Source organism: Trachypithecus francoisi, unplaced genomic scaffold (genome assembly GCF_009764315.1).
Source record: "Trachypithecus francoisi isolate TF-2019V2 unplaced genomic scaffold, Tfra_2.0 Lachesis_group10, whole genome shotgun sequence".
Taxonomy (NCBI): Eukaryota; Metazoa; Chordata; class Mammalia; order Primates; family Cercopithecidae; genus Trachypithecus; species Trachypithecus francoisi.
Window position 1 is genome coordinate 43,216,300 of NW_022681455.1, and position 13,650 is coordinate 43,229,949.

Below are 13,650 nucleotides of genomic sequence, written 5' to 3' on the forward strand. Positions count from 1 at the left end.
TTTTCTTTTTTTTTTTGAGACGGAGTCTCGCTCTGTTGCCCAGGCTGGAGTGCAGTGGCCGGATCTCAGCTCACTGCAAGCTCTGCCTCCCGGGTTTATGCCATTCTCCCGCCTCAGCCTCCCGAGCAGCTGGGACTACAGGCGCCCGCCACCTCGCCCGGCTAGTTTTTTGTATTTTTTTAGTAGAGATGGGGTTTCACCGTGTTAGCCAGGATGGTCTCGATCTCCTGACCTCGTGATCCGCCCGTCTCGGCCTCCCAAAGTGCTGGGATTACAGGCTTGAGCCACCGCGCCCGGCCAATGCAGTGATTTTCTACGTCCCCCATTTTCTTTCTTTTTTCTTTTCTTTTTTTTTTTTGAGACAGAATTTCACTCTTGTTACCCAGGGTGGAGTGTAATGGCGCGATCTCGGCTCACCGCCAAGATCAAGCAATTCTCCTGCCTCAGCCTCCTGAGTAGCTGGGATTACAGGCATGCACCACCTCACCCGGCTAACTTTGTATTTTTAGTTGAGATGGGGTTTCTGCATGTTGGTCAGGCTGGTCTTGAACTCCCAACCTCAGGTGATCCGCCTGCTTTAGCCTCACAAAGTGCTGGGATTGCAAGCATGAGCCACTGTGCCCGGCCGGGGTTCCCATTTTTAAACAAGGATAATGGACTCAATGGAACATTTGAGTTGTGCTAGCATAGGAAGGAGATTCCAGGCTGCATTCCTAAAACCTGGGTATGGGAAATAATAGTAATAGTAGTGGTGGTAGTAGAAGGTACCTCTTATAAAATGCTTCTTTAGGGCCGGGCACGGTGGCTCACACCTGTAATCCCAGCACTTTGGGAGGCCGAGGAGGGCAGATCACGAGGTCAGGAGATCAAGATCAGCCTCACTAACATGGTGAAACTCTGTCTCTACTAAAAATATGAAAAAAAATTAGCCGGGCATGGTGGCGCGCGCCTGTAATCCCAGCTACTCCAGAGGCTGAGGCAGGAGAATTGCTTGAACCCGGGAGGCGGAGGTTGCAGTGAGCCGAGATTGTGCCACTGCACTCTGGCCTGGGCAACAGAGCCAGACTCTGTCTCAAAAAAAAAAAAAGCTTCTTTAGTGCCAGAAACTCTGTCCTTACTATAGTGCTATAAGGTAGGTACGGTTCATCTCTGTCCTTACTATAGTGCTATAAGGTAGGTATGGTTGTCATCCCATTTTATAGATGAGAAAACTGAGGCACAGGCTCTCTGGATATTACTCAGCTAATAAGTGGCAGAGTGAGGATTGAACCCAGGCAGGCAGTCTGGCCCAAGGTGTTATTGAGCACCAAGCTCCACAGATAACGGTTTGGTTGTTTTTTTTTTTTTTTTTGAGATGGAGTCTCACTCTGTCGCCCAGGCTGGAGTGCAGTGGCCGGATCTCAGCTCACTGCAAGCTCCACCTCCCGGGTTTACGCCATTCCCCTGCCTCAGCCTCCCGAGTAGCTGGGACTACAGGCGCCCGCCACCTCGCCCGGCTAGTTTTTTGTATTTTTAGTAGAGATGAGGTTTCACCATGTTAGCCAGGATGTTCTCGATCTCCTGACCTCGTGATCCGCCCGTCTCAGCCTCCCAAAGTGCTGGGATTACTTTTTTTTTTTTTTTTATTCAGAGCCTCACCTGTCACCCAGGCTGGGGTGCAATGGTGTGATCTCAACTCACTGCAACCTCTGCCTCCTGAGTTCAAGCGATTCTCCTGCCCCAGCCTCCCGAGTAGCTGAGATTACAGGCATGTGCCACCACACCCAGCTAATTTTTTGTATCTTTAGTAGAGACAGGGTTTCATCATGTTGGCCAGGCTGTTCTCAAACTCCTGACCTCGTATTCCGCCCGCCTCTGCCTCTTAAAGTGCTGGGATTACAGATGTGAGCCACCACACCTGGCCTAGTTGTTCTGAAGGCAGGGAAATGGAGGCCCGAAGCAGGGGAGAGTCTGGATACACACCAAGTGCTGGCCCCCAACCTGCTTTTCTCCTACTACCACTCTCTCCCACCCCAAGGTGTGACTCATCTGCCATATGTAGAAAGGGAGACCAAAGACTCCAGATGCCTTGCCATGTCCAACACATGGGACCCAGAGGCTGGACCCAGTGCTCCTCTCCTGTTCTCTCATCCCTAGATAGGTGACAAGTACATATCATTGTTTTTTTTTGTTTTTTTTGTTTTTATTTTTTTGAGACGGAGTCTCGCTCTATCTCCCGGGCTGGAGTGCAGTGCCGGATCTCAGGTCACTGCAAGCTCCACTCCGGGTTACGCCATTCTCCTGCCTCAGCCTCCAGAGTAGCTGGGACTACAGGCGCCCGCCACCTCCGCTAGTTTTTTGTATTTTTTTTTTTTTTTTTTTTTTTTTTGAGACGGAGTATCGCTGTGTCGCCCAGGCTGGAGTGCAGTGGCGCGATCTCGGCTCACTGCAAGCTCCGCCTCCGGGTTTCTGCATTCTCCCGCCTCAGCCTCCGAGTAGCTGGGAATACAGGCGCCCGCCACCGCGCCCGGCTAGTTTTTGTATTTTTAGTAGAGACGGGGTTTCACGTTAGCCAGGAGGGTCTCGATCTCCTGACCTCGTGATCCACCGCCTCGGCCTCCCAAAGGCTGGGATACAGGCTTGAGCCACCGCGCCCGGCCAGTTTTTGTATTTTTTAGTAGAGACGGGGTTTCACGTTTAGCCAGGATGGTCTCTATCTCCTGACCTCGTGATCCGCCCGTCTCGGCCTCCCAAAGTGCTGGGATTACAGGCTTGAGCCACCGCGCCCGGCCCATATCATTGTTTTTATAAAAAATTCAGAGGATGTTGGCCGGGCGCGGTGGCTCAAGCCTGTAATCCCAGCACTTTGGGAGGCCGAGACGGGTGGATCACGAGGTCAGGAGATCGAGACCATCCTGGGCTACACGGTGAAACCCCGTCTCTATTAAAAAATACAAAAAACTAGCCGGGCGAGATGGCGGGCGCCTGTAGTCCCAGCTACTCGGGAGGCTGAGGCAGGAGAATGGCATAAACCTGGGAGGTGGAGCTTGCAGTGAGCCGATATCGCACCACTGCACTTCAGCCTGGGCGACAGAGCGAGACTCCGTCTCAAAAAAAAAAAAAAAAAAAAAATTCAGAGGATGCAATTAATAACATTTCTGTCTTCCTCCCCTACCCCATCCCAGAGGATTTCAAGTTCTTCTATTAGGCCAAGAGGTCACCTTTCCCTTTCCCTATGGTGGGGGCGCCCAGCTGGACATGGCCTCTGCCTGGTCCTATGTAGTCTCTGGTTGGGGGCAAGGGCTGTCCTGTGGCTTAGCTTCTCTCCTCTCCCAACAGGGGGCTGCCTGGACAGTCCAGGAGTACCTGTGGGCAGACAGCCCTGCAAATACTTACGTTTAGAATTCTGAAAATGGAATTCATGGGGCTGTAACACCTGTGTCTGGGAGCTGTACCTTTAAAAAGGGATAGTTTTTAGGCTAGCCATGGTGGCTCACACCTGTAATCCCAACACTTTGGGAGGCCGAGGCAGGTGGATTAGTTGAGGTCAGGAGTTCAAGAATAGCCTGGCCAACGAGGAGAAACCCCATCTCTACAAAAAATACAAAAAGTAGTTGGCATGGTTGCGGGTGCCTATAATCCCAGCTACTCGGGAGACTAAGACAGGAGAATTACTTGAACCTTGGAGGTGCAGTTTGCAGTGAGCCAACATTGTGCCATTGCACTCCAGCCTGGATGACAGAGCGAGATTCTATCTCAAAAATAAATAAATACGGCCGGGCGCGGTGGCTCAAGCCTGTAATCCCAGCACTTTGGGAGGCCGAGACGGGCGGATCACGAGGTCAGGAGATCGAGACCATCCTGGCTAACACGGTGAAACCCCGTCTCTACTAAAAAAATACAAAATTAGCCGGGCGAGATGGCGGGCGCCTGTAGTCCCAGCTACTCGGGAGGCTGAGGCGAGAGAATGGCGTAAACCCGGGAGGCGGAGCTTGCAGTGAGCTGAGATCCGGCCACTGCACTCCAGCCTGGGCGACAGAGCGAGACTCCGTCTCAAAAAAAAAAAAAAAAAAAAAAAAAAAAAAAAAAAAATAAATAAATACATAAAATAAAAAGGATAGCTTTTAAAAATTAGCAGCATTTCTCCCATTATAAAAGCAGTATCATAGTACACAATGGAAGTAAGGCAGAAAAAAAGCAGTGTCAACTTGTAGAAAATTTAGAAATGCAGAAGTAATCTAATTCTACTACAGGAGATAGTCATTAACACAGTAGTGGACTTGGGCTTGTTCTTACCTTTTCTGAACCTCGTTTTTCGTTCTGTGCATGTGTTTTAATGTGAGTGAGCTCATTTTGCGTATCTAGTTTTGTACTGTATTTATTTTTTGATGTATTTATTTATTTATTTTTTGATACGGAGTCTCGCTGTCTCCCAGGCTGGAGTGCAGTGGCGCGATCTCGGCTCACTGCAAGCTCCGCCTCTGAGGTTCACGCCACTCTCCTGCCTCAGCCTCCCGAGTAGCTGGGACTACAGGCGTCCACCACCATGCCCGGCTAATTTTTTGTATTTTTAGTAGAGACAGGGTTTCACCATGTTAGCCAGGATGGTCTCGATCTCCTGACCTGGTGATCTGCCCGCCTCAGCCTCCCAAAGTGCTGGGATTACAGGCGTGAGCCACTGCACCTGGCCTATGTATTTATTTTTTGAAGACAGAGTCTCGCTCTGTCGCCCAGGCTGGAGCTGGAGTGCAGTGGTGTGAGCTTAGCTCACTGCAACGTCCGCCTCCTGGGTTCAAGCAATTCTCTTGCCTCAGGCTTCCAAGTAGCTGGGTCTACAGGCACCCACCGCCACGCCTACCTAATTTTTTGTACTTTAGGAGAGACGGGGTTTCACTGTGTTGCCCAGGCTGGTCTCAAACTCCTGAGGTCGGGCAATCCACCTGCCTTGGCCTCCCAAAGTGCTGGGATTACAGGCGTTAGCCACCACGCCCGGCTTTGTACTGTCATTATTATTATTATTATTTTTTTTTTTTGAGACGGAGTCTCGCTCTGCCGCCGAGGCTGGAGTGCAGTGGCCGTATCTCAGCTCACTGCAAGCTCCGCCTCCCGGGTTTACGCCATTCTCCTGCCTCAGCCTCCCGAGTAGCTGGGACTACAGGCGCCCGCCACCTCGCCCGGCTAGTTTTTTGTATTTTTTAGTAGAGACGAGGTTTCACGGTGTTAGCCAGGATGGTCTCGATCTCCTGACCTCATGATCCGCCCGTCTCGGCCTCCCAAAGTGCTGGGATTACAGGCTTGAGCCACCGCGCCCGGCCTGTACTGTCATTATTTAAGTTAGCATAGGAAGCAATTTTCTGTCATTATGTAGTTTTAGGCCTTTTGTTTTATTTCCAAATTTTATAAGTATGATAACACATTCATTGTTCAGAAAGTCAGATAGTACTACTATTGGGGTTGGAATGCAACTCTTAGCTCTTTCCTCATTAGATTCCTTTAGATTTTCACGTTACATTATTTTCCTACTTTAGATTCCTTTAGATTTTCTTTTTTTTTTTTTTTTTTTTGAGATGAAGTCTCGCTCTGTCGCCCAGGCTGGAGTGCAGTGCAGTGCAGTGGCCGGATCTCAGCTCACTGCAAGCTCCGCCTCCCGGGTTCATGCCATTCTCCTGCCTCAGCCTCCCGAGTAGCTGGGACTACAGGCGCCCACCACCTCGCCCGGCTAGCTTTTTGTATTTTTTTTTTAGTAGAGACGGGGTTTCACCGTGTTAGCCAGGATGGTCTTGATCTCCTGACCTCGTGATCCGCCCGTCTCGGCCTCCCAAAGTGCTGGAATTACAGGCTTGAGCCACTGTGCCCAGCCACTAGATTCTCACATTAGATTATTTTCCTACTTTTTTTTTGAGATTTAGATGTTATCTATTGACTTTCTACCATGGAAAATAAGTCCTCATCATTCTTATGCCTTTCTGCAGACATTTCCCTTCCTCCAAAAATACCACCATTTTGAGCAAATTACTATGAATATGAAAATATTTTTTACAATGAAACGATGTATTACATAGTTTTTTCTTTTCTTTCTTTTTTTTTTTTTTGGAGACAGAGTCTCACTCACTCTGTCACCCAGGCTGGAGTGAAATGGCGCAATCTTGGCTCACTGCAACCTCCACCCGCCAGGTTCAAGCAGTTCTCCTGTCTCAGCCTCCCGAGTAGCTGAGATTACAGGCACCCACCACCACACCCAGCTAATTTTGTATTTTTAGTAAGACATAGGTTTCACCTTGTTGGCCTGGCTGGTCTGGAACTCCTGACCTCAAGTGATACACCCACCTTGGCCACCCAAAGTGCTGGGATTATAGACGTAAGCTACTGCACCTGGCCATAGTTTTCATAAATACAATATTAACTCCTGATATTACATTTGTTCATTTTCTGTTATAAATGAGGTTGTTAAACGTATTTGTATACAAAGCTTTTTTTTTTTTGGCCTGGCTACCTCTGCCTCCTCCAAAGCTTTTTTTTTTTTTTAATTTATGATTTTTATTAAGCTAAATTTCTAATAGTAAAGTACTAAGACATGGGAATGAATTTCTTTCTTTTACCTGTTTAAATTTGAAAATTTTTATTTTTAGAGACAGGGTGTTGTTTTGTTGTTCAGGCTGGAGTGCAGTTGGTGCGATCATAGCTCACGGCAGACTTGAACTCCTGGGGGCAAAAGGGATCCTCCAGCCTTGAGTGGCTGGAAATGCAGGCATGTGCCACCACACCTGGTGCTGCAGCTGCAGCATTAAAAATTATCTTTAATTATTTTAAAGATAATTTTTTTATCTTTAAAAAAATTTTTTGTAGATATGGGGTCTTGCTATGTTGCTCAGGCTGGTTTCAAACTTCTGGCTTCAAGTGATCCTCCTGCCTTGGCTTCCCAAAGTGTTGGGATTACAGGCGTGAGCCACCATGCCTGGCCTTTCTTTTACTTTTTTTTTGAGACGAAGTCTCGCTCTTGTCCCCCAGCCTGGAGTGCAATGGCATGATCTCGGCTCACTACAACCTCCACCTCTCGGGTTCAAGTGATTCTTCTGCCTCAGCCTCCCGAGTAGCTGGGATTACAGGCGCCTGCCACCACGCCCGGCTAATTTTTTTGTATTTTTAGTAGAGATGGGGTTTCAACATGTTGGCCAGGCTGGTCTTGAACCCCTGACCTCAGGTGATCCACCCGCCTTGGCCTCCCAAGTGCTGGAATTACAGGCTTGAGCCACTGTGCCCAGCCACTAGATTCTCACATTAGATTATTTTCCTACTTTTTTTTTGAGATTTAGATGTTATCTATTGACTTTCTACCATGGAAAATAAGTCCTCATCATTCTTATGCCTTTCTGCAGACATTTCCCTTCCTCCAAAAATACCACCATTTTGAGCAAATTACTATGAATATGAAAATATTTTTTACAATGAAACGATGTATTACATAGTTTTTTCTTTTCTTTCTTTTTTTTTTTTTTGGAGACAGAGTCTCACTCACTCTGTCACCCAGGCTGGAGTGAAATGGCGCAATCTTGGCTCACTGCAACCTCCACCCGCCAGGTTCAAGCAGTTCTCCTGTCTCAGCCTCCCGAGTAGCTGAGATTACAGGCACCCACCACCACACCCAGCTAATTTTGTATTTTTAGTAAGACATAGGGTTTCACCTTGTTGGCCTGGCTGGTCTGGAACTCCTGACCTCAAGTGATACACCCACCTTGGCCACCCAAAGTGCTGGGATTATAGACGTAAGCTACTGCACCTGGCCCATAGTTTTCATAAATACAATATTAACTCCTGATATTACATTTGTTCATTTTCTGTTATAAATGAGGTTGTTAAACGTATTTGTATACAAAGCTTTTTTTTTTTTTGGCCTGGCTACCTCTGCCTCCTCCAAAGCTTTTTTTTTTTTTAATTTATGATTTTTATTAAGCTAAATTTCTAATAGTAAAGTACTAAGACATGGGAATGAATTTCTTTCTTTTACCTGTTTAAATTTGAAAATTTTTATTTTTAGAGACAGGGTGTTGTTTTGTTGTTCAGGCTGGAGTGCAGTTGGTGCGATCATAGCTCACGGCAGACTTGAACTCCTGGGGGCAAAAGGGATCCTCCAGCCTTGAGTGGCTGGAAATGCAGGCATGTGCCACCACACCTGGTGCTGCAGCTGCAGCATTAAAAATTATCTTTAATTATTTTAAAGATAATTTTTTTATCTTTAAAAAAATTTTTTGTAGATATGGGGTCTTGCTATGTTGCTCAGGCTGGTTTCAAACTTCTGGCTTCAAGTGATCCTCCTGCCTTGGCTTCCCAAAGTGTTGGGATTACAGGCGTGAGCCACCATGCCTGGCCTTTCTTTTACTTTTTTTTTGAGACGAAGTCTCGCTCTTGTCCCCCAGCCTGGAGTGCAATGGCATGATCTCGGCTCACTACAACCTCCACCTCTCGGGTTCAAGTGATTCTTCTGCCTCAGCCTCCCGAGTAGCTGGGATTACAGGCGCCTGCCACCACGCCCGGCTAATTTTTTTGTATTTTTAGTAGAGATGGGGTTTCAACATGTTGGCCAGGCTGGTCTTGAACCCCTGACCTCAGGTGATCCACCCGCCTTGGCCTCCCAAAGTGCTGGGATTACAGGTGTGAGCCACCACATCTGTGATTGAAGACTGTCACACATTCAGTAAAGGATCTTAAGTATACTGCTCAATAAATTTTAGGTATATATCTGCCATGCACCACCTTGCAGGTCCAGTCAAGATGCAGGATGTTTACATTACTCAGAAGGCTCCTCATGTCTCTTCTTATTCCTCATATGTCTTCTTAGCAATACCCACCCCGTTTCCCCTGGCAACATAATCACTTTTCTGACTTCTGTCACCATCAATCCATCAGTTAGCTTTACCTGTTCATGAACTGGAATGAACGTTTTGAAGGCTCTTGATGCACAGGCAGTGGGCATCTCTTTGGGAGATGTGACTTCTTGACTGCTCCCTGCCAGGGTTACAGCACAGTTATCTCTGTAACCCTGGCCTTAGCTCCTTCAGGGCAGGAGACAGCTGCTCACTGCCCAGGCCTGTGCAGGCATAAACAGACTGGGGGATGGCCAGGCCCAGGGTGGGAGGCATATCTTGGGAAGTGGATTTCAACAGGTGACTTGTTTGACCAGGCCCAGCCGCAGCCCCAGCCCCAGCCCCAGCCCCAAGCCCAGTCTCAGCCACCATCGTCCAACAAGCGTCCCAGCAATAGCACGCCGCCCCCCACGCAGCTCAGCAAAATCAAGTACTCAGGGGGGCCCCAGATTGTCAAGAAGGAGCGACGGCAAAGCTCCTCCCGCTTCAACCTCAGCAAGAATCGAGAGCTGCAGAAGCTTCCTGCCCTGAAAGGTACTCGGCAACTGGTCACAGGGGTTGTTGTACCAGGTCTAGGGGGCATTGGGAGTTGGTGGAATGGAAGTTTTGGGGTATTTGGGGGGGAAGAGTTCCAGAGAATGTGGGAAGGGGTTGCCAGGGAGCAGGCAGGATGGTGGCAGGGTGGGTTAAGGGAAAGCCCTTGAAGGCAAGCAGGGCATCACAGTGAAGAAATGCAGAGGAGAACCTGACTGCTGGGGCCCCCACAGATTCGCCAACCCAGGAACGGGAGGAGCTGTTTATCCAGAAGCTACGCCAGTGCTGTGTCCTCTTTGACTTCGTGTCAGACCCACTCAGTGACCTCAAATTCAAGGAGGTGAAGCGGGCAGGACTCAACGAGATGGTGGAGTACATCACCCATAGCCGTGATGTTGTCACTGAGGCCATTTACCCTGAGGCTGTCACCATGGTGGGCACAGGGAAAGGACACGGGGAACTGGCAGGGGCCCTGGAGAAGCCCAGGTGGAGCTCTAACTGACCCTACCCCTCAGTTTTCAGTGAATCTCTTCCGGACGCTGCCACCTTCATCGAATCCCACAGGGGCTGAGTTTGACCCAGAAGAAGATGAGCCCACGCTGGAAGCTGCTTGGCCACATCTCCAGGTACCAGGGCAAGGGGGGCAGGTTGGCCCTGGCTGCAGGGAGTGGGGCAGTTGGAGTCCTGCACGTCCTTGGGAACATCCCCTTAGTGGCGTGCCTTTTCCCCTATAGCTCGTGTATGAGTTCTTCTTACGTTTCCTTGAGTCTCCTGATTTCCAGCCAAACATAGCCAAGAAGTACATCGACCAGAAGTTTGTACTTGCTGTGAGTCCCTGAGTTCCTGTCCTTGCCCTCTCTTTCCATTCCATGCCCCACTCATCTGTCTCCCAGTGGCTCTTCCCCCTTATGCTGAATATATTGGGTTTCATCCATGTCTGGTATGAGGAGGCTATAAAGGGTTAAAAAACAAACAAACAAACAAACAAACCAAAAAACCCTACTCTGGCCTTAAGAAACTAACAGCGGCCGGGCGCGGTGGCTCAAGCCTGTAATCCCAGCACTTTGGGAGGCCGAGACGGGCGGATCACGAGGTCAGGAGATCAAGACCATCCTGGCTAACACAGTGAAACCCCGTCTCTACTAAAAAATACAAAAAAACTAGCCGGGCGAGGTGGCGGGCGCCTGTAGTCCCAGCTACTCGGGAGGCTGAGGCAGGAGAATGGCGTGAACCTGGGAGGCGGAGCTTGCAGTGAGCAGAGATCCGGCCACTGCACTCCAGCCTGGGCGGCAGAGCAAGACTCCGTCTCAAAAAAAAAAAAAAAAAAAAAGAAACTAACAGCATAATGGTAGGAAACAAAAGCAACAGAGTACCTCTCTCCAGTCAATACTGAGGCATCACTTTGGTAGTCTCAGTACAAATACAATAGAATCACTCTGCTTTCTAAGACTTGCTGGCCCCCATTCCAGGGCACCTCTGCACTTCCCCTGGCAGGACCTATGTCACCGGGGCCCCACCTTCCCTGGCTGCCGCCTCACTGGCTGCTTTCCCTCCCTCATGCCCCTAGCTCCTAGACCTATTTGACAGTGAGGATCCTCGAGAGCGGGACTTCCTCAAGACCATTTTGCACCGCATCTATGGCAAGTTTTTGGGGCTCCGGGCTTATATCCGTAGGCAAATCAACCACATCTTCTACAGGTGAGGCCAGGAGCCCAGGCTTAGGAGCAAAGCATTCTGCTACTGAGGTGGGGTGGGAGCAGGGAGGTGGGGGGACTGTGCAGAATGCTGGAGGGACATCAGGGGTTGTCAGGAGCCATTTTTCTTCCCTCAGGTTCATCTATGAGACAGAGCATCACAACGGGATTGCTGAGCTCCTGGAGATCCTGGGCAGGTGAGAGGCTGGTTGGGGGCACAGATGCCTGAAAAAGGTTGGGAGGATTGGTACACTGAACTTGGATCTGACCCTTTGGTCCTAACAAATGTCCCTTAATTCCTAGCATCATCAATGGCTTTGCCCTGCCCCTTAAAGAAGAGCACAAGATGTTCCTCATCCGTGTCCTGCTTCCCCTTCACAAGGTCAAGTCCCTGAGTGTCTACCACCCTCAGGTGAGCTGCCTTCCTCCTGATAATGTCCAACTCAGGCAGCAGAGAAAAGAGTGGGCAGGAAGGTGTTCTAGCTGGGATAGGGGAAGCACAGGGAGCAGGTGGGATAATTCCTTCCCTCCACCTCCCCTTCCCTTCTGGGATCTTGCTTCTATCACTGACTTCTCTGAGAACTTCTAGGACCTACACCTCACCTCCCTTCTACCTCACACTTTTGCAGCTGGCATACTGTGTGGTACAATTCCTGGAGAAGGAGAGCAGTCTGACTGAGCCGGTAATTCCCCTTCCGGGCCCCAAGGCCCACCTCTTACTGTCGTCAGCATCACTTGCCAGTCTGTACCTACTGGGGGTAGCATAAGGGGGTGCTCAGGAGGGCTGTGACCCGACTGGTAACATGGTTTCCTCTCTGAAGGGGAAGTGAAACCTATATACACCTAGGAAACAGATCTAAGGCAAAGAAACGGGCAGCTGGCTGAGATTACCCAAACTGTGCCCACCAGGCTGGGGGAGAGAGCAGGTGGGAAAACTTCCTGGAGACCTAGGCAGGTGCAAAGAATTTTCATCCCCATGCCCTCCTTGTCTCCTAGGTAATTGTGGGACTTCTCAAGTTTTGGCCTAAGACCCACAGCCCCAAGGAGGTGATGTTCTTGAATGAGCTGGAGGAGATTCTGGACGTCATTGAACCTTCTGAGTTCAGCAAAGTGATGGAACCCCTCTTCCGCCAGCTGGCCAAGTGTGTCTCTAGCCCCCATTTCCAGGTGAGACTCCAACCCAGCACATCCCAACCCCTGCCAGAAACTGAGGTCTTGAGTGAAACGGGCAGCACCCACCGAGTCCGCCTCTTTCCACCAGGTGGCAGAGCGTGCTCTCTATTACTGGAACAATGAATACATCATGAGCCTGATAAGTGACAATGCTGCCAGAGTCCTCCCCATCATGTTCCCTGCACTCTACAGGAACTCCAAGAGCCACTGGAACAAGTAAGGCGCTGGGGTGGGGCTGGGTGGTGGAGATCCAGTTTGGGAAACTTTGAGGGTATGGAAGAACTAAAGAGCCAGGGGTCTCACCTGGTCACCCAGCAAGTGGGGCTGATGTCCCCTACATATTGATAGGACCTTGAGGGGCTGACTGGAGCAAAAAAAAGCCTGTGCGCCAAGATCTCTGTGATACCAAACAGCAGGGCAGCGGCCTGTGTTATACCACTCCTTGGGGTCAGCTCTTATGCAGCTCCTATCACAGCTTTGGAGATGTAATTCTATGCAGTGAGAAGCTGATGTGACCCTCTTTGAGAGTATGTGTAAAGAATCCCAGGGTTTTAGGCCAGGCACGGTGGCTCACGCCTGTAATCCCAGCACTTTGGGAGGCTGGCGAGGTGGGTGGATCACGAGGTAAGGAGTTTGAGACCAGCCTGCCCAACATAGTGAAACTCCCATCTCTACTAAAAATATAAAAATTAGCTGGACGTAGTGGCAGATGCCTGTAGTCCCAGTTACTTGGGAAACTGAGGCAAGAGAATCACTTGAACCTGGGAGGTGGAGGTTGCAGTGAGCCAAGATCATGCCATTGCACTCCAGCCTGGGCAACAGAGTGAGATTCCATCTTAAAAAAAAAAAAATAAGAAACTCTCAGGGTTTTGAAAAGACTTTTCTGCTAAAAGCAAGCACACTGTGGTGCAGATGCAGTCCGTCATGCTGCATCTACATGCCCATCATGCTGCTGGGAGGCCATTAGTGTGGGTTAGAGAGTGGGAAAGGATGGGAGGTAGGCAGGGGTGAGGGAAGGATGGGGTGAAGAGCATGGGGTGAGGGAAGGATGGACACGTGGACCAATATTTGTGAAGACCATGAAATGCCAGTCTCAAACCAGGTGATGTGGCCAGAGCTCTCTTCTGATACTGCATAGAGGTTTGTAAACTGGATGTAGTAAAGGACAAAGCTCTTAGCAGAGATAACCCTGTGAGAGAACAAATTGAGTTCCTCGCACTAAGGGCAGGCTCTGGCCTCCTACTCATTTTTCTTCCTGGTGGTAGGACAATCCATGGACTGATCTACAATGCCCTGAAGCTGTTTATGGAAATGAATCAGAAGCTGTTTGATGACTGCACACAACAATACAAGGCAGAGAAGCAGAAGTGAGTATCTCTCTCCCCAGGAGACTTTCATCTTCTACCACC

The 13,650-nt window shown here is 49.5% G+C and overlaps 1 protein-coding gene across 1 annotated transcript in view; it reads left to right on the forward strand.

The window, feature by feature from the left end:
- PPP2R5D (protein phosphatase 2 regulatory subunit B'delta) overlaps nucleotides 1-13,650 on the forward strand; it is a 37,680-nt gene that overhangs the window by 22,301 nt on the left and 1,729 nt on the right. Inside the window, exons 4-14 of the mRNA XM_033217209.1 lie at nucleotides 9,158-9,374; nucleotides 9,608-9,807; nucleotides 9,890-10,000; nucleotides 10,109-10,201; nucleotides 10,942-11,072; nucleotides 11,206-11,265; nucleotides 11,372-11,480; nucleotides 11,698-11,751; nucleotides 12,065-12,235; nucleotides 12,330-12,457; nucleotides 13,507-13,608. Coding sequence (XP_033073100.1) covers nucleotides 9,158-9,374; nucleotides 9,608-9,807; nucleotides 9,890-10,000; nucleotides 10,109-10,201; nucleotides 10,942-11,072; nucleotides 11,206-11,265; nucleotides 11,372-11,480; nucleotides 11,698-11,751; nucleotides 12,065-12,235; nucleotides 12,330-12,457; nucleotides 13,507-13,608 — 1,376 coding nt within the window. The remainder of the gene's footprint in view (nucleotides 1-9,157; nucleotides 9,375-9,607; nucleotides 9,808-9,889; nucleotides 10,001-10,108; nucleotides 10,202-10,941; nucleotides 11,073-11,205; nucleotides 11,266-11,371; nucleotides 11,481-11,697; nucleotides 11,752-12,064; nucleotides 12,236-12,329; nucleotides 12,458-13,506; nucleotides 13,609-13,650) is intronic.